Consider the following 25295-nt stretch of genomic DNA (forward strand, 5'->3'; position numbering starts at 1 on the left):
CTCATTTCAATAAGGCCGTTTCTCCGTGGTTTTCACTAGTTTTGTCGATATAGGTGACTGAAAACGGCTCAACGAAGCCAACTTGCCACTGTAAGGTGACCTAGTATAATAGATACAGTCTAGGTAATTACTGAGAAAAATTGTTTTTGAAGTTAGCAGATCAAACCATTTATTTTATTACCTAAATTCGATTTTATTGATTCACAGACCAAATGTTTATCTTGCCAATATTTAATATAAAAACATATGTAAATATTTACGTTCTTGTTACCTTTTCGAACTTGTGAGTCAAGTGGGCTAAACACGTTCAATTAGGTCCACTAATCAGTGGCATAACAAACAATTTAGGGGCCTCGGGGCAAAAATAAAAAGACGGGGATCTCTTTCTTTTTGAGAATATAAGACCAGACCACCAGGTCTATCACGAATTCCAGAATGATGATATCTTCTGTAGGATTTAGAAACTAATTTCCCATACTGGTGACATATAACAATCTTGGGGTCTGTGATCTTTTCTTTGTGTTGATGTTACTGGTGCAATCGAAGCTTATCTGCGTCATAACAAGTAATAATACTCCATCACAAATAATATTAGCTTACAATCAGAGTAAGCTATGTAGTAAGAGCAAAACTAAGTTAAGATTAACTTAGTTAATACAGCCGTCAATACAGCTGAATAATTATAAGTGTGCTATAATGTATCCTAATCTATATAAGTAGAAACGTATCATAAGTTGAACACCCTAGCTGTTAACGATATTTTCGGTCATAATCCCAATAATAACTTATGCGTTTCGGCCATCTTAGAAGGTTTAGATTAGATTTAAATACATATTTTAAATTGACAATGTAAAACAACCTTTTACAGTAAAAATTTCAATAATTAACGACAAATTAAAATCATTGTAATTATATTTGATATAACAAGTAGATATACCAGTATTAGAAATGAAAGGAACAATAAATAAAACAATGGCATGCTTTATTTGGGGAACCCAAAAGTACTAGTTCCCATCCTAAACCACCATTATTGATGTAAAATCCGTTGGAAAGTGGCTCTTTGTCTCTAATAATAAACAATAAATAAAAAAGTATACAATGTTCACACTCCAAATAGCAGAGCGGCAAGTCTGAAGGCTTATATAACATCCAAAATTTGGTTTCGATACTCGTGGTGGGCACATCACAGATAGTTCGTTGTCTAACTAACTACTATAACCAGTACTGTTAATGAAAGTAACAATAAACATGAAAAGATTTGATTATTTCTTTTACATTTTTAAAGTGTGCATCACAGCACAGAATTTTTACTTGTTTTAAAAGATACACGGATTGACAATGATACGCTTGAGCATTATTTAAGCAAGACAACTTGTTCAAAAATCAAGTTTCGTGATTAATCGCTAGTATGCGTAAAGGAATGATTTTGCAAGTCTGAAATAAATAAACTGTATCGTAACTTTCAGCAACCAAAAATGTTATGATTGACGTTCAAACGAAAACGGTATACTGTATGAAAATTGGTTGTTATTAAATATAATAAATTTTCTTATTTTTTGTTTTATCTATTCTGAAACAATAGTTACATAGATAAAATCCAACAATCCCTTCGCCTAACATGTTGGTTGATTGGTTTGATGTTTCATGGGGTAAAGCAACTAGGCTATCTGCGCCATGCCTAACAAGTACGAAAGACTAGTGTTAAGGCTATTAACATTTAGTCGAAAGCAACCGTACATGTTCAAAACTTATGGGAACCAACGAGCCATAAGAAAAAAACGTAAATTTCTACAAAAAGGGGTATCAAACAGGAGCTGTTGGATTGGTGCGATTTGCAGCCAATCGTTAAATTTTTATTTGTATGTTGGTGATACTCTCTCTTTGCTTACTAGCGTATTTTGCCCCGTTTATTTCAGACACGTTTCCAAGGTCGATTGCTGTATGTGTGAGTGTTTAGGGCTAACATATAAAGACACTGACATTTTGACAAATATCCGTGATTTCAAAGCATAATTACAATTTGATCCATATATACCTTCACAAAAAATAAATCAAAAGTGTGGACAATAATTGAACGTCTCTTCACTAAAGGTGACGAGAGTATAAGTGAAGTTTATTAGAAACGAACTTGTATGTTATAGCTTTGTTTCAAACTTGTAAACGCGCGCATTTTTTGCATGTTCAACATGAACATGAAAAATCCTTGGTAAGGACATTCCGTGTCAAAATTCATGTTATACTTTTAAACATGGCCAGGTGGTTAGAGCGCCTGACTCGCAATTTGAAGGTCACGAGTTCGCATCCCCGTCACACAAAAGATGCTCGTATTTTTAGCCTTGGTGGTGTCATAATGTGACAGTCAATCCCACTGTTCGTTGGTAAAAGAGTAGCCCAAGAGTTGACGATGGGTGGTGATAATTATCTGCCTTCCTTCTAGTCTTTCACTGCTAAATTAGGGACGGCTAGCTCAGATAGTAACCAATAAAACATAAAAAAACAAACAAACTAGTATAAGCCACGGAGAACTCGCTGTGCTATTTGTCTTTTTATATTATTCGTTTATTGTTATTCAGTCTAGAGTTACAAAAATGCAATTATATACATTTGATTTTTGTACAAGATGGAGCTAGGACTCGTCTTTTGCGCGTACCGTATGATGTTCTTGCAAGTTTGTAAGAAAACGTTAGATAAAAAAATAGTCAAACCTTTTGGAATTTCAAATCCTTCCCAAATCCTGTTTAGCTGTAACCAGGATAGCTCCACTTAAATATTTGTTTTCAATATTATTGCCTATTGTGCAGCAAATAATAATAATAGTAACCTGAAGTAAAGTTTTGCTAGTCGTATCTCGTAGTTGATGGTCAGTTAGATAAAGCGTTCTCTACCGTAAAATAGCAGAATTACCATTTATAACGTTGAAATGTATTTTATGTTATAAGGTATCGAGACAGTCAATACCCCCTTAAAACTGGCAACTGAAAAAAATGTTTTTACTATTTTGATAGTTAGTGTGCCAATTTTAAATTAATGGTATTTGGTAATAATCTGCTCTGCGCATTAAGACCGTATGTGCGTAATAAATGCGATTGTCAAATCCCACTATTCGATCTTGCAAGGGTAGCGCCAATTGCCGTTGACAAGCTGCGTGGCCTTCATATGAATTATTACTTTAAAATCTAAGGAAGTTCTAGCAAGTAACTCTCCTGTGCTGTAGCTTTGTGCAAAGTTCGACATATGTCTCTATGTTTTAGTCGCGGCAAAACGGCTCACACAAATGGCTCAGAGTTTGTTTTTATCTTTTATTTTTTTGAAGTACAAATCTCTAGGATTGCTTTCTTTTTTCTTCTGTTAGATTCAGTGTTCTAGAATTATCTTCTAAAATTTCACACGAAGAAATGAAAGTTTCATGGTTAATTTCGTTTCAAGATTCAACAAGTGACAAATATATAAAGTTTAAGGCAAGAGAGCATCCAGAATTTTCAAAAAAATAATGAATGTTTTAGCTTTGTTTTTGACAGTCACTCTAATCCGCCAGGTGGTTAAGGCACTCGACTCGTAATCTGAAGATTGCGAGTTTGAATTTTTATCATACCAAACATGCTAGCCCTTTCAGCCGTGGGAGTCTTATAATATGACAGCCAATCCCACTGTTCGTTGGTAAAAGAGTAGCCCAAGAATTGGCGGTGGGTGGTGATGACTAGCTGCTTTCCCTCTAGTCTTACACTGCTAAATTAGGGACGGCTAGCGTAGATAGCTTCGCGCGAAATTCAAAACATACCAAACAAACCAAACCGCAAATTAGCAACAATAAATCCGAAAGATAAATTATTTCTGTACCGTCAAAAACACAGCATTTTCTGTAGTACGTACGTATAAATAAAACCTATATATTCGTATTGAAAGTTTTTTACTAGTGTCACTTAAGGTGTAAGGACAGTGACGGCAAAGAAAACTTGAGTAATCTAGTTAGCCCAAACCTGGCCTTTGGCAGTTTGTTTGTTTTGAATTTCGCGCAAAGCTACACGACGGCTATATGCGCTAGCCGTTCCTAATTTAGCAGTGTAAAACTAGAAGGAAAGCAGCCTTTGCCAGACTGGGGCTAAAATATTTCGGAAAAGTTCTCTTCTACGGTGGGTGTTAAATCGACCACATCTTGAAAGAAAGGACCCTTTAAGAGTGTAAAGCTATTTTAAATATTTTGCACACTACAGGTGATTCATACACCCGTTTTCATATGAGAATACGAGTGTGAAAGATTCCAGAAAACAAATAAATGATCTGACATTTACATCTCTACTTTACAGCTGCGGCATAACGGTTCATACAAATGGATCCCAATTTCTCTCTCTCTTCCTTTTTTTCAAAGTACAAACTTTTAGCTCATAACTTCGCCATCTCTTGACCGATTTGAGATATAATTGCAGTTTTCGACTCAGGAGATGTAACTCCTTCGTTTAATATACTTGACCACAACCAATGTCTCATAGTTTAATTTACTCTAATCGTGACTAAAATAATATCAGTTTCAGGGTAGTGTGGTAGAAATCCTGACGAGGAATAAAATCGAATCGGAGAATATTTAGTTTAATCCTGTCCAAAAACATTCGCGGCTATTAATGATTTCCTACTCTTTCCCTAATTTTCTACTCTTTTCTTTTCTGCTGTGGAACGGGAGGTTCGGTTTATTTGTTTGGTGTGTTATTAAGCATAAAGTTACACAAAAGGCTATCAGGAATCGAGACCCAGTTTATAGCAGCATAAGTCCGAAAACGTACCACTGAGGGGAAAGAGAGGGTTTGGACGCCCTTGATCAGTTGTAGTAAGGATTATTCTTCCTGAAATAATAGTTTTAGAATTCTTTTCCCTAGATTCCATGTGTTAAACCACCACTAGCATAGACGTATATTTACTGACTCACAACACTAGAATCCGGAATTCGATACCCGTGGTAGACAGAGTACAGATAGCCCGTTGTGTTGCTTTATGTTGAACTTCCAACAAACAAACAAAAATATGTGTGTGATGATCATGTTTTACGGTGTGTTTCATTAATTTTTGTTTTGCAATAATCTTGATACAGAATATGACTGAACTACGTCCTTAATACATTTCTTAGTTTAATACAATTTTTAAAAGTCTTAAGCACTTACGGTTACTATATGCACTAACAGAAACTGAAACACTCACATAAGTACACGGCCTCGCATGACCAGGTGGTTAAAGTACTCGACTCGTAATCCAAGTGTTGCAGGTTCGAATCCCTGTCACACCAAACATGCTCACCCTTTCAACCGTGGGGGCGATATAAATATTGACGGTCAATCCCACTATTTGTTAATAAAAGAGTAGCCCAAGAGTTGGCGGTGGGTGGTGATGACTAGTTGTCTTCCCTCTAGTCTTACTCTGCTAAATTAGGGACGGCTAGCGCGGATAGCCTTCGTGTAGCTTTGCGCGAAATTCAAATCACATAAATACACAGCCCCTTCGTACGATATTTGTAGTAAATATTGTTCTATAACAGTTAACTCATTCACTGAACGCAGAAGAAAATATTTTATCAAAAAACCTTTTTTCAGTCAATCACGCATAACATGTATATAAAATAAATTAATGATAAAGATGAATATTTATTCATCCTCCGTTAAGATAAAAATACATTAATTACATAATTTTTACATAAGTTTCGATAAGCCTACCTATATCTATAACTTACAAGCAAATATTGTACTTACTAGAGTTGGATTTCAATATATTGTACACTTAGTATAAACAAAATAATTATAAATTCTTAATTTAGAAATAGGGATCGTCAAAAATACATGAACAAATGAGACCAAAAATTCATAAATTATTATTTCAAATTTACAGTTAGGGACTCAGAAATAGGGATTTATAGCATGAGTTTCGAGTCTAGCTGGTTTACTTTGTTTAGAGTTCCAAGTTGTGGATTTAAAAATATAATATTTCATTTTTATTAAACGTGTTTTTTGTACTTCTTTTACGATCCCTGTTCCTCTTTTTAAATTAACAATTTTTAATTATTATGTTTCTTAAATTTTTATGTCCATTTTTGGAAAATAAATTTTAAGCTACATCCGTGCATGTGCATTCAATTGAATGTTGTATGTTTTTCAACAGTTTACCGCTCAATGACTTTTTTTTCACCCATCAAGTATTTATTGAGTCAGGTGTTTTTTGATACCTGAGGCTTAAACAAGCGTCGAGTACAAAGGAAACCACCTTCAACAACATCACATATTTTATGTATTTATAGTCATGTAAATCAATTTTCCATGAAAAATAGGTCAGATATTCACAGTGTTTCATAGAGTACACCTGTCTAGGTTTTTGTTGCAAAATACTCAGCGGATTTTGCTACAGGCTTGTGAAACAAAAATATGAATAATAGTAAAAAATAATTCTAAAATATGCTTTGAAAATATCAGTGGAGTATGAAAACTACTAGCATAAATCGCGCCTACCATGGTAATCGTCTACTGTTAGAATACTTGCTGAAATAGCCACATAAACCCACGTAGAGACAAAGTGCAACAGAAAACTCAAGATATGGTGAATTGTTCATGTAGCAGTTTCCAACTAATGTACTATAAAGTACACAAATTATTTTCTAATTTACATGAATTAACACAGTTTTTCAATGATGTAAAGTGAAGGTCTTAGAGAACTTCTACAGAGTGAAAAAAATGAAGAACGTCTAACTATTTTATACAGAAGAGAGCATTTCCAATTATCATAACAACATTCAAATAATATGGAAAATCTAGAAAATTTTAGAGGATGGAAATCTTAATTTTCAACAATCAACTTAAAAATAGCCCTATAACCTTCGTAGGAGTTTGTTTAGTAGCTATGCATAGGTTTTCGCGCAGTATACATAGCTCTTTGTGCTGTATGCCGGTCGTGATGAAAAACTGATAGGATTTCTCCTTCTCTTTCAAGAATCAACATAAAAATAGCTCTGTAACCGGCGCAGGACTTAATCATAGATTCACTCAAGTTTGAATAAGATATTGATAGCCGTTTTGTTTTTTGTTTTTTTTCATAGGCTTTTGAAACAAGAAAAATATGAAAACAGTAATAATAATATGAAAAAGAAATGGAATTTTGTATAACAATTAGAAAATCAAACTTTTTGCTATTATCAATATTTTAACAGCTTTATCCATTGAGAAAGAAGGTTTCTTAGTGTTGTTTCAAGAACATGTCTGCTTTCTAAGATGGTTTTGTCAGTATGTTTTATTAGAATTTTTGTAAAATTCCTGGTCGGATGCTATTATGGATCACTATCATGGTTCGTGATAGCAGTAACTTGAATCTTCTATACTTGAATTAATCATTGAAAAATTAACTTAATTTGTTGTTGTTTTCCCCATGTTTCACACGATTCCAGAACGCAGATTTATTACATTTATAATAGCCACATTTTACCTGTCCATCGACCATTCTCTAAACAGTCCTGTACAGTACTTGTTGCGTCAGTTAATAAAGACCTTTCATTTTTTGTCTACCCCTTATGCTGAACTGTAAATTGAGTTACATAACTCGATTTACCACACATTTATAAAAGTGGTTTCGCTTTTTTTTGCTTTTAACTAAATTGGAACGAACAAGGCGTAAAAATAGACGAATAAAGGACCTGCCATGCTATTTATGGACCATTATTTAACCTTAAGAGATATTTAAGTGGCCTCACTTTGTGGCATATTTGGACACGAATGGAACAGTCTTAACGTGAGGCAAGTTTACTCTTCTATTAATGATCTGTAATCCATCAGACTGATAATTTCTCACAGCGACATTGTTAGCAAACTGTGACTCAGTTATATAAAATACGTGAAAGAAAAGCAGTAGGTATTCTTTCTTTAATAAGCATACGTAACAGTAAAACTATCAGTAGGTTTTCAAACACATTTCTTCTGAACTATTTTTACACCAACGTGCTCGTGAATTCGCAACGTTGTTGGTTCGAGAGTTAACCAATAAAACATGCATATCGCACAGAAAAAATGTAGACACAAATATTATCACCTGTTGAAATTCGTTTCAGTATTTTCTGCTGGGATGTATTTTATGTAACAAAAGTTGGTCGAAATCGCTTTTTTCACTCTGTTTATTTTAACAGATTGGAATAAAAACACAAGTCAATAACTTGAGTTTTAAACGTTATTTCTTCCTATTGTATTGGCACTTAAGCCAGAGTGGTTAATATTTCATCAGAACTAAGCTCGAATAATCTAATTGTGAACAAAATAAAATATTCAGTTACCAATCAAATTAAACAGATTAGTTCATCTTTGTAAATTTGTCATTACCCTCTTCTGTCATCCCCGGGTCTTTTTTTTCCCTTTTATGTTTGAGATGTTGTTGAGGGAGGGAATATTTCTTTTTTTTGGGGAGAAGGTTCAGATAATACGTGTAAATAGGAAAATCAGGTTGTTTAAACTTATTTCTGTGACATATTTCTCTCTAGTTGCTATTTGGTCAAACGACCTGGATCTCTGTGTACCTCCCTACCTGGCTATTGTTGGATTGCTTGGTTTTATTCGAGGAAACCTAGAAGCTAGGAGAATTCGTTTTACAACAAGCATTCATTACCCACGCGATATGGTTGTTGCCCCGTTAGGTTCTTTATTGCTATAAGACCAAAAACTCGACAAGGAGAAGCGGTTTGTTTGTTTGTTTGTTTTTGAATTTAGCACAAAGCTACTCGAGGGCTATCTGTGCTAGCCGTTCCTAATATAACAGTGTAAGACTAGAGGGAAGGCAGCTAGTCATCACCACCCACCGCCAACTCTTGGGCTACTCTTTTACCAACGAATAGTGGGATTGACCATCACATTATAACGCCCCCACGGCTGAAAGGGCGAGCATGTTTGGCGCAACGGGGATGCCAACCCGCGACCCTCAGATTACGAGGTCGCACGCCTTAACACGCTTGGCCATGCCGGGCCAGGAGAAGCGGAAAAATGCACATGGGAGTGGCTCTTTTCAGGCTATTTCTATGGGTGGTGAAAAAACATTGTTTTTTTATCTATTTTTACCAGGAAGTATTTCGCTTTCATCACTCGTTATGACCATATAGTCTTGTTCCCATAAGCAGTTTCATAGCTGTCGATGGAATATACTGTACTAGTTTTATTTTTACATAAATATTCTTTCAAAATAAAACCAATCCTATATCTAGCTACCGATATGATGGTCGTAGGTAAAATAATGAGTTACTAGATTTAATGGGGAGAGTTTGCTTTGTTTTTCGCGCAAAGCTACTCGAGGGATATCTGCTAGCCGACCTTAATTTAGGAGTCTAAGACAAGAGAGAAGGCAGCTAGTCATCACCACTCACCGCCAACTCTTAGGCTACTCTTTAACCAATGAATAGCAAGATTGAGCGTCACACTGTAACGTCCTCCCGACTGAAAGAGTGAGCATGGTTGGTGTGACGGGGATTCGAAGCCGCTACTCTCAGATTACGAGTCGATGTGCCTTAACCACTAGGCCATGCCGGGCGTAATGGAGAGAGATTTATTTATTTATAATAAAGCAAAAAGCTACACAATGGGACATCTGTGCTTTGCCAACCACGGGTATCTAAACCCGGTTTTTAACTGTGTGATTCCGTAAACATACAGCTGTGTCACTGGGGGGGGGGCACAGGGGAGAGGTACTCGGTTATATATTTATCATTTATGATAAAATTTTCGGTATGTTTGTAGCATTTTTGTTTAGACTTTTCTGGAACCAATCTATTGATCTATTAAGAAGTCTCTTTGATTACGTAACGTTCTGTAGAAATGTTGTACTTGTAATTCTGGAAACCCTGATTACTGTGTTTCGTACCTAAATGTTTTAGCTACGTTTTGAAATTATTACATTTTAATATTTATAACTTTCCATCTTTAAAATTGAAATTTACGTTTATAAAGCTGAGGACAAATTGGAGCGAAATTTGAACTAAACGGAATAACACGGTTCTAAACTGGATATGTGGGAAGGTTACATATCACATACTTAGTAAAGTAGGGTGTTGCGTAGAATCGATTAAGAACCTCTTTTGATCACAAGAAGGAAGCTTTTGAATTTCCGAATTTTCCGTTAGTAATGGATTTCATTATTTCGCTGTTGAAATATTTTGTTACATTTTAAAAGCTCTAAAGTTTTGTTTTCTTTTTCAAAAGTGTATATTTTCTTCGTTTTCCAGCACATGCAAGAATTGTGTTAAGAATTTCTGTAATAATGACCTAAATGTGAGTTTAGGTTCGAATGTAGATTGTGAACCTTAAGTACTTAACGTCTCTCTCAGCTCCACAATGATGTAGTTTTCAGTGTTTTTTCAAACCAGTTTATCTTTATTGTAACATTTCTTATATATCTTCGATAATGTTTATCAGCGACTGCTTGTGGTAGCATTAACACACTTAACAGTTAGTTAGAGCCCCAAATACATTAGAACACTTAACAAATAATTGGAGCCCCAGATACATTAGCACAATTAACAATTTCTTGGAGCCCCAGATAATTTAAAAAACAGAATGTTTTTATTGTTTTCACGAGAACATTAGTGTAGTACTTATTTGAAAAAGAAATATATAAAAACATTTTCACTAAATATGAACCAAATACACATCACTCGGTAAGGGATGGACATTTAAAAATGGCAGTAGCGGAACACGCTTCATTTATACACGCCTGAAGTGTGTACGCATGCGTTTAATTAGCTGTCAAGTGTAGTTCACGCACAGCGTACATCGTTTGAACGAGATAACGGCGTAGCGACGTTAGCATGCGAGTAGAAAGAACTCTTTGATAAGTGGATTATGCTCATGTATCGCCTGGTTTGTAGAAATAATGCAATTAGTATATTTTTAGGGAATAGGTAAGAGATAAAACATGTTCCTGCTCAGGGCCCTCTAGTGGGCTATTACCGACCCAACAACTGTTCTCACTTGGGCCGCAGTAGCAGGATGTGCCTTGTAAACATCCTTCTAATTGTGTTTTTTACATTTTAACAAAACTTGACTTGCGTGTCACCAAGTGGAAGACATATGTTTAACTAATTAACATACAGTAAACCGACTTTAATCATTTACTTCCCAGTTATTTCCCCAAAATGAGGTCGTTTGGAAGGGTCACCTCTTTTAACCACTCGCACCACTATGCAGTAGTGTGTTGTCAGTCAATTAGGCACTAGACACTAAAATGACGTTACATAAGAAAACTTAACGTTGCAATTTATACTATCGTGACGTTAGTAAAACGTGCCCATGCCACGAACCGCGAGAAGAATTATTCAAAAGCAAGGAATAAAAATATTTGTTGTTCTGAATTTTAGTTTCATTTACTCTTAGAAGACAATATTTTGTTTTTGTGCAGAGTAAATAATTTAGGTTAGGCTTTGTACAGTAATACCTTCAATAATCATACTTGGACTGGAATGCTGACTTTAAGGACTATTTTACTGTCTCCACATTAACACTCTACATTCTATTAGTCATTTCTTATTTTCGTTACCATTTATCTCATTTGGAAGTTGAGGTTAAACTGGATAGATGGGGTACTCCCAACACAGTTTGGGTTTGATTTGTTTCGAATTTCGCGAAAAACTACACGAGGGCTATCTGTGCTAGTCATTCCTGATTTAACAGTGAAAGATAAGAGGGAAGGCACCTAGTCGTCTCCACCCACCGCCAATTCTTGGTCTATTCTTTTAACAAATAGTGGAATTAATCATCACATTGTCATTATCGCGGGTGACCATGGGTTTAGTGGAAGTTGGATTCGAACCTGCAGCCCGCAGATTGCGAGTCGAGTGCCCTAATCACCAGGCCATGCCAAGGCCCCGCAGTTTGGATCTTACTTCTGCCCGTATTTCAAAAAGCCAGGGCACGTTAGATAATGACTTACCTTATCATTTGTGCCCGGATGCTGGATGTTTGTATTTTGGCTGTGAGTGTTTTGTTTTTAATATTTTTTCATCATGGAATTCAATTATTTAATTTTATTTCATTAAGTTTCTTCTAAGGTTTGGTAACGTTGCGTACAATTCACGCTATCCTTCCTTTTGACGTATTCTCTTTTTTTTTAGATTTTAACTTACCTTAACAGATATCTTTGTGTGTGTGTGTAATATATACAAATGTTTTCACACTCTCTATCGTCTGAACGGTTAGTCTTAGAAAACAAATATATATCAAAATTCTTATTTTCAAACATTCATTACAGGAAGATTATTATTATTGCAATTCCTAAAATTTCATATCGATATCACTTTGTTAGTCTTTCTTTGTGCTGAACGGTAAATCTGAGAAGAAAAAAATTGTTAAAAACAAACATGTTTTTTTTTTTTTTGTGAAAGACTTTCACTGTTCATACCTTCGAATCTAAGTAATTTGGTTGACTGCACGTTTTACATTTTTTCATTACTACTTTCAGAAAATTTCCCAAATTCTTTCGAAGGGCATCTGCTAGTCATTAATATTAAGACTTTATTTTTTGTTGTGTTTTTTTTTGCAATAGAAATATTTTACAAAATCGCATTAATTGTAGTTACTTTTCAGTTTCTGATTTAAAATAGTCTAATTTGTATGTTGTTTACATCCGTTTTTATGGTCACGAAATTTCCAAAAGTTTTTCGAAAGAAGTTCTTATATTTTGTTGCTGTTGATCGAGAGGTTCAGTTTTGTTTATTCAGTCATTTTCACCTAGGTTAATATTTGTTAATATATTTATTTTATTTTAGGATTTGTTTTGCCAATTGCAGTAGTAATCACTTTTGGCTATAAATCGTTAAAAAAAAAACACTGCAAAGACCAAAAGATTTATCAGTGGCCTCGATTCTCACTTTTCAAAATGACATTACCTTTGTTAGGCTTGCCCTCGTGATTTTTGCTAAAATATTCCTGGTCGAGATCAAATTATATCTAACAAATATAGTTATTCTTAATAAGTAAAAGAAACAACAACAAACTATTTTATGTATTTATGTTCATAAAATATGACAAACGTAAAAGTAATCCGAGAATAATGATTTAGCTCATCGGAATGTTTTTTTCCTTTGCGTAATAATACTATTCATCAAGTCTAACGAAACTCACCTGATGTCATAGAGCAATATTTATATGGCTTTAAAAAGGTATAATTCAATAAGCAAACAATTTCAGGAACAAAAAGAACGTCAAAAGAGATTCCTAAGATATTTTTCCAGATATGTGGTTTGTTCCCGAGTAACGTGAACTTCGTGAACATAAGCTTACACAACTCTGTGTAGCTAGTGTGCGAGATACAGAATTATACAGTCATTTTCTTCTGATTTCCTTAACCTTTAATTTATTCCTCTTATGGTGTATTATAACTATGAATTTTAGCTATTTATCAAAGCATTAATTCACCTTCTAGCTCGAGCACGTTGATTGTGAGTATGGTTGTGTTACAAAACGACATGAGCGACTCCTAACGGTTACGTAAAATATAATGTTGCGAAAGATTGGGCAAATTGTGGTGATAGCTAGTCAAATAAGATATAACTTCATGCCATAACTAATAAATAAAACATTTCCTTGACTTAAACATGTTAGTTCACAAGATATAATTAGCATAAATTATTTCTATTTGTTGCTCCATATTACTATCGGTCTAGATAAGTGGTTCGATTTAAAATATTGTGTTTTTATTTTTATTTCTTGTTCATAATTTCTTTATTTATTGAAATTAATAACTTTGAGACTTATGTTGTATTGTTTATTAACGTTTGTATCAAGTCCTGTGTGTCTGTGTGTGATAATTTTGTGTCCTAACTATTTAAAAGTTTTACTTTTAAATTTCTGCTGTTGTTACACTTTAATTAATTGGTTTTCGTTCGACTCTGGCTTTAGCGACATTTTGTTTTAGTTACAAATGGTTAGATAAACCATAACTTACTGTTTCATGCTTACTCTACGTTGATACACACAAGTTTAAAATCTTCTCTATCTAGTGGCACGTAGTTGTTTGGTCTGAGTTATTCCCAAACCAAGATAGAGATCACTACATTTCTAAGACAAATTCTTAACAAATATAAACAGGACCTATTATTTGGAATGAGTAATAAAGCTTACCTAAAAATATGAAGCCTAACACGGATTGATTACAGACAAGATTCATTGACACAAATTAAAGTTGAACCTTTTATTTACTTTTTTTTTTTGCAAATTACGACAAATACATATTATTTAATGACTGCATAAATATCAGTTCTAAAACACTTTTGAGTTAGAAATTCTTGAAATAAAAGTAGAATTATTATTTTTCATTAAATGAGGAAATTTGGCACAGCTGTATGTCTTTGAACTTATTCTGCTAGAAACCGGGTTTCGATACCCCTGGTAGACCCAGCATGGTCAGGTGGTTAAGGCACTCGACTCGTAATCTGAGTGTCGTGGGTTCAAATCCCCGTCACGCCAAACATGCTCGCTCTTTCATCCGTGAGTACGTTATAATATGACGGTCAATCCCACTATTCGTTGGTAAAAGAGTACCCCAAGAATTGGCGGTGGGTGGTGATGACTAGCTGTCTTTTCTCTAGTCTTACACTGCACATTTGAGGGCGGTAGCATAGATAGCCCTCCTGTAGTTTTGAGCGAAAATAAAAAACAAACAAACTATATTTTAATACTAATTTACAAAAAAGTAACATTTTACGAATGTAAATTTTGGCTCTATTTACTTTGTCAATGAGGAAGTCAGTAATATAGAGATTTTATTCTCATATAATGTTAAAACAGCTAGCTAAGCTAACCATCCCTAACATTTGTGGTTCCTTTTTTTCAAGTTCAATAGCCAGCTCCAAAGTTTGTTTTTTTGTTGTTTTAATTAAACGACAATTATTTTCCTTATACTTGTTTGCTTACTTTTTTATAAGATGGCGTCCATGGGTTACTAGGTTACAGAGTGTATTCTAAAACTTCATAAGTCAATTTTATATAAAATAATAATACAACAGGTAGTCAAAGATCGTGAAGGCTATTTTGTTCTATCAAATAATGATAAACTAAGTTATAGTTACTGCCAGAGCTGGACAGGCCTAAAGCCTGTTGATGAACAAAAGTAAAAGTCTCGGTTTTGGCTACTCACTGTTTTTTTTGTTGTTGTTTTTTACATTAGGACAATCTGTATAGCTGAAAAGCGGCATATACACCGGAGATACAGCGACTATGCCAGTAGCTCTTTATATCTATCTTCTGATGACCTGCAGATAAGAAACTCCAGATGGCTTTTGTATGGCTTTAGTGTAGCCGTTTGTGTCATCTACATATAAAGTGCTAGTGCACTCTCTGACTTCACGTTCTAAGACACTAACATCACGCGACTCTATTTAATTGTAATTAAGGACACAGTTCTTATTTTAAAACTTTGTTCTAAGGCAAAATATTTTAAGCATACGGAATTAGAACGCTAAAATCCAAGGTCCTGTTCCCCATGGTAAGCTCAGCAAATAGCCTAAAGTGTCTTTGAGCTGAAACAAACAATTCCTACAATTCCTATTGCTCGCCCCTTGTCGTGTATGTAAAATTTTGTCATTAGTTTTTATTGCTGTTTCAGCCCCCCATCCTTTAAGTAGCTCTGCGATACATACCGCTAAAAATCGAGTTTTGTTACTCGTGATAGCACAGCACAGAGAGGTTATTGTGTGTATTGGTGATTACCCAGCACAGAGAGGTTATTGTGTGTATTGGTGATTACCAGTAAACAAACTTTTATTTATAATTAATAATATAATTATGAAAGTATGCTTTTAAGCATATTCAATTCTTTTTTTTTTTACTCTTATCTAATTCCAACTATTTAAATCAATTCTATGGTGCTTAATCTTATGTCTTTTATGTCATTAAACGACAATGTAGGAAATGTTTTCTTTACACTGGAATTTGAATTTTTTTCTTATTGGTAATGCTAATATGTGTATATATATAATTTTTTTTCTCACAGGTGTTGTAATTGTCATAGGTGGCGCCATCTATCCTAATGGATGGGGAATTAGGGAAGTGCGTGAGGTGTGCGGAGGAATATCCGATTCTTACTATCTAGGTAAGATAAAACCTCGTAAACAGGAGGAAACACGAGGCGATTTGTGTTAGGTCAGTGTTGTATCTTCGTAAATTAACTGAAAGATGTATTAATAATTTCGTCTAGCTTATGCAGGCTTTTGTATTTTAAATAATGGAATAGAAGCGAATAACTTTCTTCACGAAATACTTCCTTTCAAGATATACACAACTGAGAATAAAGTTATGTTTTTCTCGATAATCTTTGCTGCTTTACTGAAGAAAGAGTAATCACGTGATAGAGGCTTGAGTTAATCCTTGCTACAGGTTTAAGTTTGGAAAAACCAAACTGAGAAGGTTGAAAAAACCAAAAGTCCGAATCCAAATAAGAAGGTATGAACTTGTTCTACAGCTTCCATTGCGAAATATTTTTAGATAGCGTGTCTCATTATAATATTTACAAGACTTAAGTTGTGTAAGACATTATTAATAATTCGTTTTAAACTATATATTTTAAAACATTTACTGCGCCTCACTGGTTCAGTGGCAGGTCGTGTTACGATATCCTTTATGGGAAAAGAACAGGCAGACCGTGACATAACTTTGCGTTTAACAACAACCAAACGGTCAATTAAATAGGGTACTTCTCGCCAGACACTTCTAATTTATATTACGTAAATCGTACTTTAGTACATCGTTATACAAATACCTGTGCCTATAAATTCTGACAAAGTTTCAGCGGATTGTAAGAAGATTTGATATTATCTTTAAGTTTGATTTCTGTTCCCCACGGCTTGGCATGGCCAGGTAGGGTAAGGCGTTCGACTCGTAATTTGAGGGTTCGTGGGTTCGAATCTCTGCCGCACCAAACATGCTCGCTCTTTTAGCCGTGGGGGCGTTATAATATGACGGTCGATCCCACTATTCGTTGGTAAAAGAGTAACCCAAGAGTTGGCGGTGGGAGTTGATAACTAGTTGTCTTTCCTCTTGTCTTACAGTGCTAAATTAGGGCTAGCGCAGATAGCTCTCATGTAGCTTTGCGCGAAATTAAAAAAAACAAAATTACCCACCTACACGCAAAAAAGTGTATATTTCAATTAATATCGTTTTGGAAGCCATTCATAACTTTTAGTTCTGAGAACAATTTAAAATGTAAGGTGATAAAAGGTGACCCAAGATGCATGTGTGTTGTTGATTTACTCGAGTAACTGATATGCACCAGTTCTAGAGAGAACAGAAGTTAGCAATTTTATGTATGTGTTTTAAGTGGCCTCTGACGGCACTTTGTAACGAACAGTTTGTGTATGTTAAGTATTTCATATTTTATATATGCATCCATAATTTTTAACGAACTAATGAATAAGTAATTTTGATAAAGAAAGAAACAGGCAAGATTTGATTCTTTGTCTCACAGGCGTTAGCGTAGCCTAATGGCGACCAAACTCTGCTAAGACTTTTGTGAGGAAAGAATCGGGCTATGACATAACCTAAGGCTGGGTAAACTAGATACATTTTTTTTAGAGATTGGCATAGCATAAGGCAGCCGAAACGGTGCTAAGATTTTCCGAGATTGTAAGGGGCAATGTTGTTTGTTATTAAGCACAAAGCTACACAAAGAGCTGTCTGTGCTCTGTGTCACCACGGGTATGGAAACCCGATTTCTAGCAGTATAAGTTCACAGATATGCCGCTGTACCTCTGGGTGGCGTGAGACGCAAAGGAGCCAATCTGGTTCCTTCCTGAAGTTTTTTTTTTTTTACGGTTTTATTAACGACTAATTTGAATCAGTTTGAAAACGCTACCTAGTTTTCAGTTCTCCTTCAATTTTTTATCACAAATTTAAAATAATACCTTACATTTAACTTTCGTTGAGTCTTAAGTAAAGCTTCTGACAGAAATGAAACCAAATAATTATACGCTTCACATCCAGTTTTCGTTTTTATTTATTTTCAGGGACTTGTCAGCTGTCGTGGTCCTTCTATTTGATGGGTGCTGGTGTTGTCATGCTGTTTCTTTGTTCTTTCCTATCTCTCTGGGCTTCGAGGATCAAACCACATTCATACCGGATATGACCTATAGGAAGGGGCTTTGCAAGCGTTTAAATTTTCTTAGGAACAGCTTTTTCGAGATATTGGAGAAGGAATAGTGGGGTAGAGAGTAGATACGTGTGGGTAACTTTAATACGGCAATTTATGTTTATAAAAAATAAATTAAAAAATCGTAGCAGTTTCATCGTTAATAAACAATAACAAATGTTGGAGATTTTGCTACCTTGAGATTTTTACAAGCAAACTTGATATATTTGATAAGTAAATTGTGGACCCGAGTCTTTTTGGTTTTAAAAGAACAAGGTTTCATTCCGTTAGGATAATATTAATATTTTTTTGTATATTTGAAGCCAGACCAAATATGAAAAAAAAAGTCCTACATACAACTGACTCTTTCATGAAATGTATTTGAAAGCAAAGGTTAATAAAGGACAGTTTAAAGATTAATTTATAAAATTGATGCCGATTGGCTGGTATTTTCAAACCGTCATGTGTATTTTGCACGTGAGTGACGTTTGTAATTAGAGAAATATATATGTATATATTAGGGATGTTTATCTATTAGAATTTCACGTTTAATAGACTAATTAGTAATTTACTATTTTGTTGTATGCTATTTTCGTTTTTATTGGAATAGAACTTTTTAAAGAACAACTATCATTAATAAAGTCTACAATATATCCAAGGTTTTAATCCCGATTTGACGGGGGAAGAATTACAAACAACTGAATATATTGACTTTTTTTCAGAATTAAACAAATTAATTCTTGCAATTTATGCATTCTCCATTTTTTATGAAACAGTAATATATAAAGGTTAAAACATTTTTAGCCAAATAGTCTCAGTATTTTGTGATTTAAAGTATAACACATTATCAAAATTTAACTTTCCACTCCACCCTCCCCTTTAGAGCAACGTATACTATTATTTTTCTGAAGACACGGGTTTAACCCTTTCTTTGTATTATTGCCTTTTATTAGGCTCCACCTACATTTGTTTATTATTCGTCTAGAACACAGTTTCCCGAAATTTAAAATTTTGTCATCCACGCCCCCTTTAATAAAATTAGTTTCCTGCACGCCCTTTCTATTTACGAACAAGTGAAAGAGCGAGCAAAGTGACGAGATCTAGAACACGGATACACATTGGAAAGAAATGTACGTTTTAGTCATTACTTATTATTTTCACTAATGAGAAAAAAATATTAAAACGTTTTTTTTTGTGTTTTTTTGTGTGTTTTTTTCATTATTGCGCTACTGGCTCTTCCCTAATCACTCGTGTCCCACCCTGTAAGATATCTTTTTGCGTCTCTCTGGAAGTGGCAAACTTTGGGAAACTCTGGGCTAGAACAGTAGAAATATGTATGCAGTCAGTATCATAACAGTTTTAGTGTAAAGTTAGCAGCACTGTACAATTTAAAGTGAGTATTATTATAAAATACTGTGTTATTTTTTAACGTTTCTATCACTATATGAATTTTATTATTCTGAAAATAAATTTGAATTCAAGCAAATAATTGTATTTTTTCTGTACTCACTGTACTCAAACTATTTTGCTTCAGTTTCCTAAATCTTATTTTTATAACTTTTTTCCTATGCCTCAGTGGTAAGCTTCAAAGTTTATAACGGTAAAATTTGGGTATTCGATCCCTGTATTTGATGATCCTTTATGTATTTTTGCGCCCAAGCTAACAATGTATTATCAACGTAGTAGGAATTGTGATAACTTATTTGATTTAAATTGAATGACAAATCAATTAACGTATAGATTATGTTAAAACAGAATTGTGGCAAAATTAAACATTTGTTATACAAATATTAGCAATATACAAATCATCGAGGCTTGGACAACTCGGAAGTGAATTGTACCCCGAGTCTCTTTTATAAGTCCACGAAGTTCGTCATCAGGCGTTTGTCATATTTACTAAATCAATTTGTTGTTTGGATACACATTAACCATCAGGGCATCAGGTTACATCCCAGTCACGTGGGCCCCACGTGTAAGAATTCATTTTTCACACTTGTACAGATAAAATATTTCACTTTATTCCATGCTACCCATAAGCTCAACCGATAAGTCTACACGCACATGACGCTAAAAATCGGGTTTCGATATATGGGAAGAACACAGATAGCCCATTATGCAGCTTTGTACTTAATAATAATCAAGATACTCTCTTTGTTATTAACTTTAACTATGTAAAATAACAAGTAAGAAGTATTAAAATCAAGATAATGTTTATCATGAGTACCACGTTGTTTTATTATTTTGCAAGGGAGAGATATAAAATTAGGAAAGTGAAATTATTAAAACTTATTGTAAGCAGCTAAAACTTTCAATATGAGCAAAAACTCAAGTAAGTTAAAGACAAAGTGACTTATCCCTAGAATTTACACCTTTGTGCAAATTAATTGAAACAAGACGGAAAATTACGATTTTTTCAATTTTTTGCGTTTTATTTCTGAGAATCCAAAAATTACTCAAATTAATACATGATATGACCGCCTTTATTTTTCAGAAGATCATTAATCCGTTTTGGCATCGAGTTCACGAGTTGACTGCAATCTTTACTAATTTTTGGATCGCGGTACCACACCTCAGTTATGGCCTCAATTAGCTTATCTTTCGTAGTACAGTCTTTTCCCCGAAGTTTCTTTACAAATCGCTCAAAGATTTTCAATAGGATTTAAGTCTGGAGAGTTTCCAGGCCAGTCCAGCACCTTTATTCGCGTTGTAGTCATAAAATTCTTCACAAGTTTCGATGTGTGGCACGGAGCCAGATCTTGCTGAAAAATGCTAGATCCATCGGGAAATTTCTTTTTCAATTCTGGAACGACTCTTCTCTGCAAAACTTCGATGTGCTGTTGCCCTCCCATCATACCTTCTACGATATGTAAGCCTCCGACGCCATAGTAGCTGAAAAAGCCCCAAAACATCTTCTTCAAAGGATGTTTTACGAACTGATTGATGTGAGATTCTCGAAGTTTCTCACCTGGAGATCTGCGAACATACAGACTTCTTTGACCCTGTACGAAGAAATGAGTCTCGTCACTGAATGACACCTTCCTCCATTGTTCTTGCGTCCAGTTCTTGTATTTCAGACCCCATTAATACCGTTTTTTCTTCATTGAGTTGGTAAGAAGTTGTTTTTTTCACTGTTCTTCTTGCCCTTCTAACGCAATTTCGAATGACGTAATATTCCTCAAAATTTCGTCATATTTCCCAAAAATAGATCGACCGTACTCCAAAACACAGCTAGTGACGCCGTCTGTGTGAAAAAAATGACTATTAAAGGAAATCAGCGGGTCCAGCGAGCCTACACCAGCCGCCATGCTGAAAATATTGTAAAATGACCATTTGTTTCAGTTAATTTGCACAAGGGTGTAAGTATATCCACCCCTTCTTATTATGGTGGAGCTTGTGATGTGTTCGTTCAAAAATAAGATCTCAGAAACTACCGCACCGATCATCACCAGTAATAACTGGGTAATATTTTTTATAACTAGGCAGTATTTTTATAGCTGAAGAATAAATAAAACAGTTGAAATTTCCATTACAAAATGATATGTTTCAGATTTAACCGGTAAGAATTGTAAACAAGAAGTTTTAAATATAATACAATCAAACAACGAACTTAAAAAAATTATTTGCTTTTCTTTAGTGAAAGTCTCGTGAGTGTTGCAACAGAAAAGTTAGACACTTTCATTGAAAATTGATTTACAAAAAAAACACTTCAACAAGACCCACTCTGTGATATACTACTGTAATGACAGCTCATTTTTAAACTAACAATTTCAATAAGATAATTTTTCTCATGGATGACGGACAGTATTGAATGTCATGTACGAGTAAGTTGTCATATAATTGTCAGACAATTCCAGAAAAAGCCTCAGATCCAATAACCTTCCACAGGAGCTAGCAGTTATACCTATCCAGAGGTCGGATATTTCTGCTAGTATTTTATTAAACTGCACCCTAGGGCTCCAGTGGCACAGCGGAATGACTGTGGACTTACAACACTAGAAATTAAGTTTCGATACACGCGTGAAGCAGAGCACGGATAGCTCATTGTGTAGCTCTGTGATTAACTTTAAACAAGCAAACAAAAATCACAGACCAGAGAGAAGATAGCCAGCCAGTTGGTCTCTCCACCGCTATGGCTGTATTCGCCTATAGCTACTGTATAACGTCAGTTTTATAACGCGCTCACAACAGAAAGACTTTCACTACCAGGACGAAACGCAGCATTAGTAGACTTCGTAATTTCTCCGAAAGGGGGCCTAATGCTACCCGGAGGGATCGCCTGCTTTTACCAATCGCACCAACAAACAGAGTAACGTATTGTCTGTCAGGGAATCAGCAAACATTAAATTTGCACAGTTCTTGTATTTTAATATAGACAGAAATGCAATCTAGCAGTTCTTAGTGCCACATAAGAGACACTTAACGTTCAATCTGTTCTACCGTGACGTCAGTTTAACGTGCGCAAACCATGATTCGCAAGAAGAATTATACATTCTGTTAGGCTGTAACGCAGTATGACATACGAACTTTAAAAGCAAGAATAACATTTGCCACCCTTAATATTGGTTTTGTTTGCTCCCGAAAGAGAAAAATTTTGGAGACCTTGCAGAAGAAAATCTGGGATGTATTTCATGGATCGAAGCAGACTCGATGAGTGAATCTAAGATACTGAACAAAATATAAACCTTTAAAGAAACGTTGTCGAAAGAAGTTACTATGTTTTTAATAGGGGCCTGGCATGGCCTAGCGCGTTAAGGCGTGCGCTTCGTAATCTGAGGGTCGCGCCAAACATGCTCGCCCTCCCAGCCGTGGGGGCGTTATAATGTGACAGTCAATCCCACTATTCGTTGGTAAAAGAGTAGCCCATGAGTTGGCGGTGGGTGGTGATGACTAGCTGCCTTCCCTCTAGTCTTACACTGCTAAATTAGGGACGGCTAGCACAGATAGCCCTCGAGTAGCTTTGTGCGAAATTCCAAAAAAAAAAAATGTTTTTAATAATATATTTTTAACTCAGTATTCTGTAGCAAGCTTTATGAGATCTGATAATCGTACAATGTAAATAATAAAATAAAAAACGTCTAAATATTCATTCATAAATGTTGTCCTTCTTTTTCTTTCTTAGATTTAAAACAAGCGTATGTTCAAAAGACGTATAACACACAGAGCGCAAACCATAAGTCCAGTAATAATAAATATATAATACGGGCCTGTGTAGCTGACGTTAGCGACAATAATATCCATAATACAAATATTTCTCTCAGCACTTTGAAGTCATTAGTGTATTATAAGGGTTCGGTAAAATTTCATTTTTTTTTCAGTCTGACAAATGTAGCCCAAAAAGTTGCGATAGGCGATGTTGACTATTCAACTGCCTTCCTTTGCAGACCAGTCAAATGTTTTAGACTGTTTGAATTGCGCGGCTCCAGTTGGTTCCAGGGAAATCCGCTTGGTGTCGCTAGGTTCGCACAGATCAGCTGATTACGACGCCATTTTCCGATTGCAGATATCTTCATTTGTGTATTAGCTACGCGGTTTTAAGTGAAGTGCGATTTTTTCGTTTGGCGGATTTCAGAATGAATGACCTGAAGGAGCAACGACTTGCTGTGAAATTTTGTGTTAAACTTGGAAAATCTGCGACTGAAACTTTTGCTATGCTTAACACGGTTTACGGTGATGTTGCTATGAAGCGTACGGCATGTTTCAAGTGGCATGAACGTTTTAAGGATGGTCGACAGTCCATTGAAGATGATGAGCGTCCTGGACGTCCTTCCACGTCAATTGACGACCCACACGTCGACACAATCAAACCCTGGTGCGGGCAAATCGACGTCTGACTGTCAGGGAGCTTGCTGAAAAGTGTGGGATATCAGTTGGATCTTGTTACGAGATTTTGACCGAAAAATTGAAGATGCACCGCGTTGCTGCGAAATTCAGCCCTCAGAACTCGTGAGTTTTTGGCCAAACACTGAATCACTGTTCTTCTTCCCCCCTACTCACCTGACCTTGCTCCTTGCGATTTTTTCTTGTTCCCCAAACTCAAAAGACCCTTGAAAGGAAGAAGATTTGAGACAATTCCCGAGATTAAGGCAAATGCGACGAAGGAGCTGGAGGACATTACAAAAGAAGCGTACCAGGACTGTTTCAACAAGTGGAAACACCGTTGGGATAAGTGTGTTCGTTGGGGAGGAGAGTACTTTGAAGGGGTCCCAGACCTGTAACTTCTAAATAAAGTACATTTTGTTTTATGACGTCAGTCCGCGTATTTTTTGAACAGACCTCGTAACATGAAGTTTTGATTGAAAGTTAAGAAAAACGACCTTTACGCTCTAGAGAAATATAAAATAAAATATATATCTTTTATTTAAAGCAACGTTTCGTCTTTGCTTCATTTTCAGAATTAATACACATAACCGTTATATATATATAAACCCTAAAGGAGTTACAAAGGTGAAACGTTGGTTTAAATAAAAAAAAAATATATATATATTACTCTATATTTATCTGGAGTGTAAAGGTCCTTTATTTCTTAATCTTATCAAAATATGTGAATCTCTCCAGTGTGCACGACAAATTTTGAAAGACAACTTCATGTTCTAGGCTTTTGTGATAAACTACAACAAAATACAATTTAAAAGAAGATGATATCTTCAATAGCCGCGGCACTTGAAATTATTTTAGCCAGGATTAGGGTAGATTAATCTATAATACCTTTTCTCCCTCTTTTTTTATTATCCTTATTGTTTTGTGCACGTGGGCCGCACATGTACTCGATTCAATTTTATTACTCGTCAAAATCTCTATCAGCTTACCCTCGAATTGAAATTATTTTGGGTAGGATTAGAGTAAACTAATTTATGAAACCTTGAGCGTGGTTAAATAATTAATGGAAAAAGTTTGACTTCCGGAGTTCAAAGCTGTATGATGGGGCTATCAACTCAAAGTTTGTGTTTTAAAAACATTCGAAGCCATTCTACGAGCCTTTACCCACGACTGAAAAAAATATCATAAACCAGTCACGTATGTGTAAAAAAAAAAGAGAGACAGATTAAAAAGTTAACAAATGCTTGTCAACTAATCAATCAGTTTCTTTAGATTTACTATGAACGAATAATTACTAAAATTACACAAAACAGGTTTTTTTCAAGTATTTTTGTTTTGGTAACTTGACAATAATATCTAAAGAATTA

At 35.0% G+C, this 25295-nt stretch overlaps 1 protein-coding gene across 4 annotated transcripts in view; it reads left to right on the forward strand.

The window, feature by feature from the left end:
• Window positions 1-19597, forward strand: part of LOC143244086 (LHFPL tetraspan subfamily member 6 protein-like) — a 46311-nt gene extending 26714 nt beyond the window's left edge. Inside the window, exons 2-3 of one of the 4 annotated variants that reach the window (XM_076488138.1) lie at window positions 15982-16080; window positions 17990-19597. In XM_076488138.1, coding sequence (XP_076344253.1) covers window positions 15982-16080; window positions 17990-18108 — 218 coding nt within the window. In that variant the 3' untranslated portion in view covers window positions 18109-19597. Of the gene's footprint in view, window positions 1-15981; window positions 16131-17989 lie in introns of all 4 variants that reach the window. The other 3 variants (XM_076488140.1, XM_076488141.1, XM_076488139.1) reach the window with 3 other exon arrangements.
• Window positions 19598-25295: the final 5698 nt, after the last annotated feature.

The sequence above is a fragment of the Tachypleus tridentatus genome, chromosome 2, assembly GCF_004210375.1.
Source record: "Tachypleus tridentatus isolate NWPU-2018 chromosome 2, ASM421037v1, whole genome shotgun sequence".
NCBI lineage: Eukaryota > Metazoa > Arthropoda > Merostomata > Xiphosura > Limulidae > Tachypleus > Tachypleus tridentatus.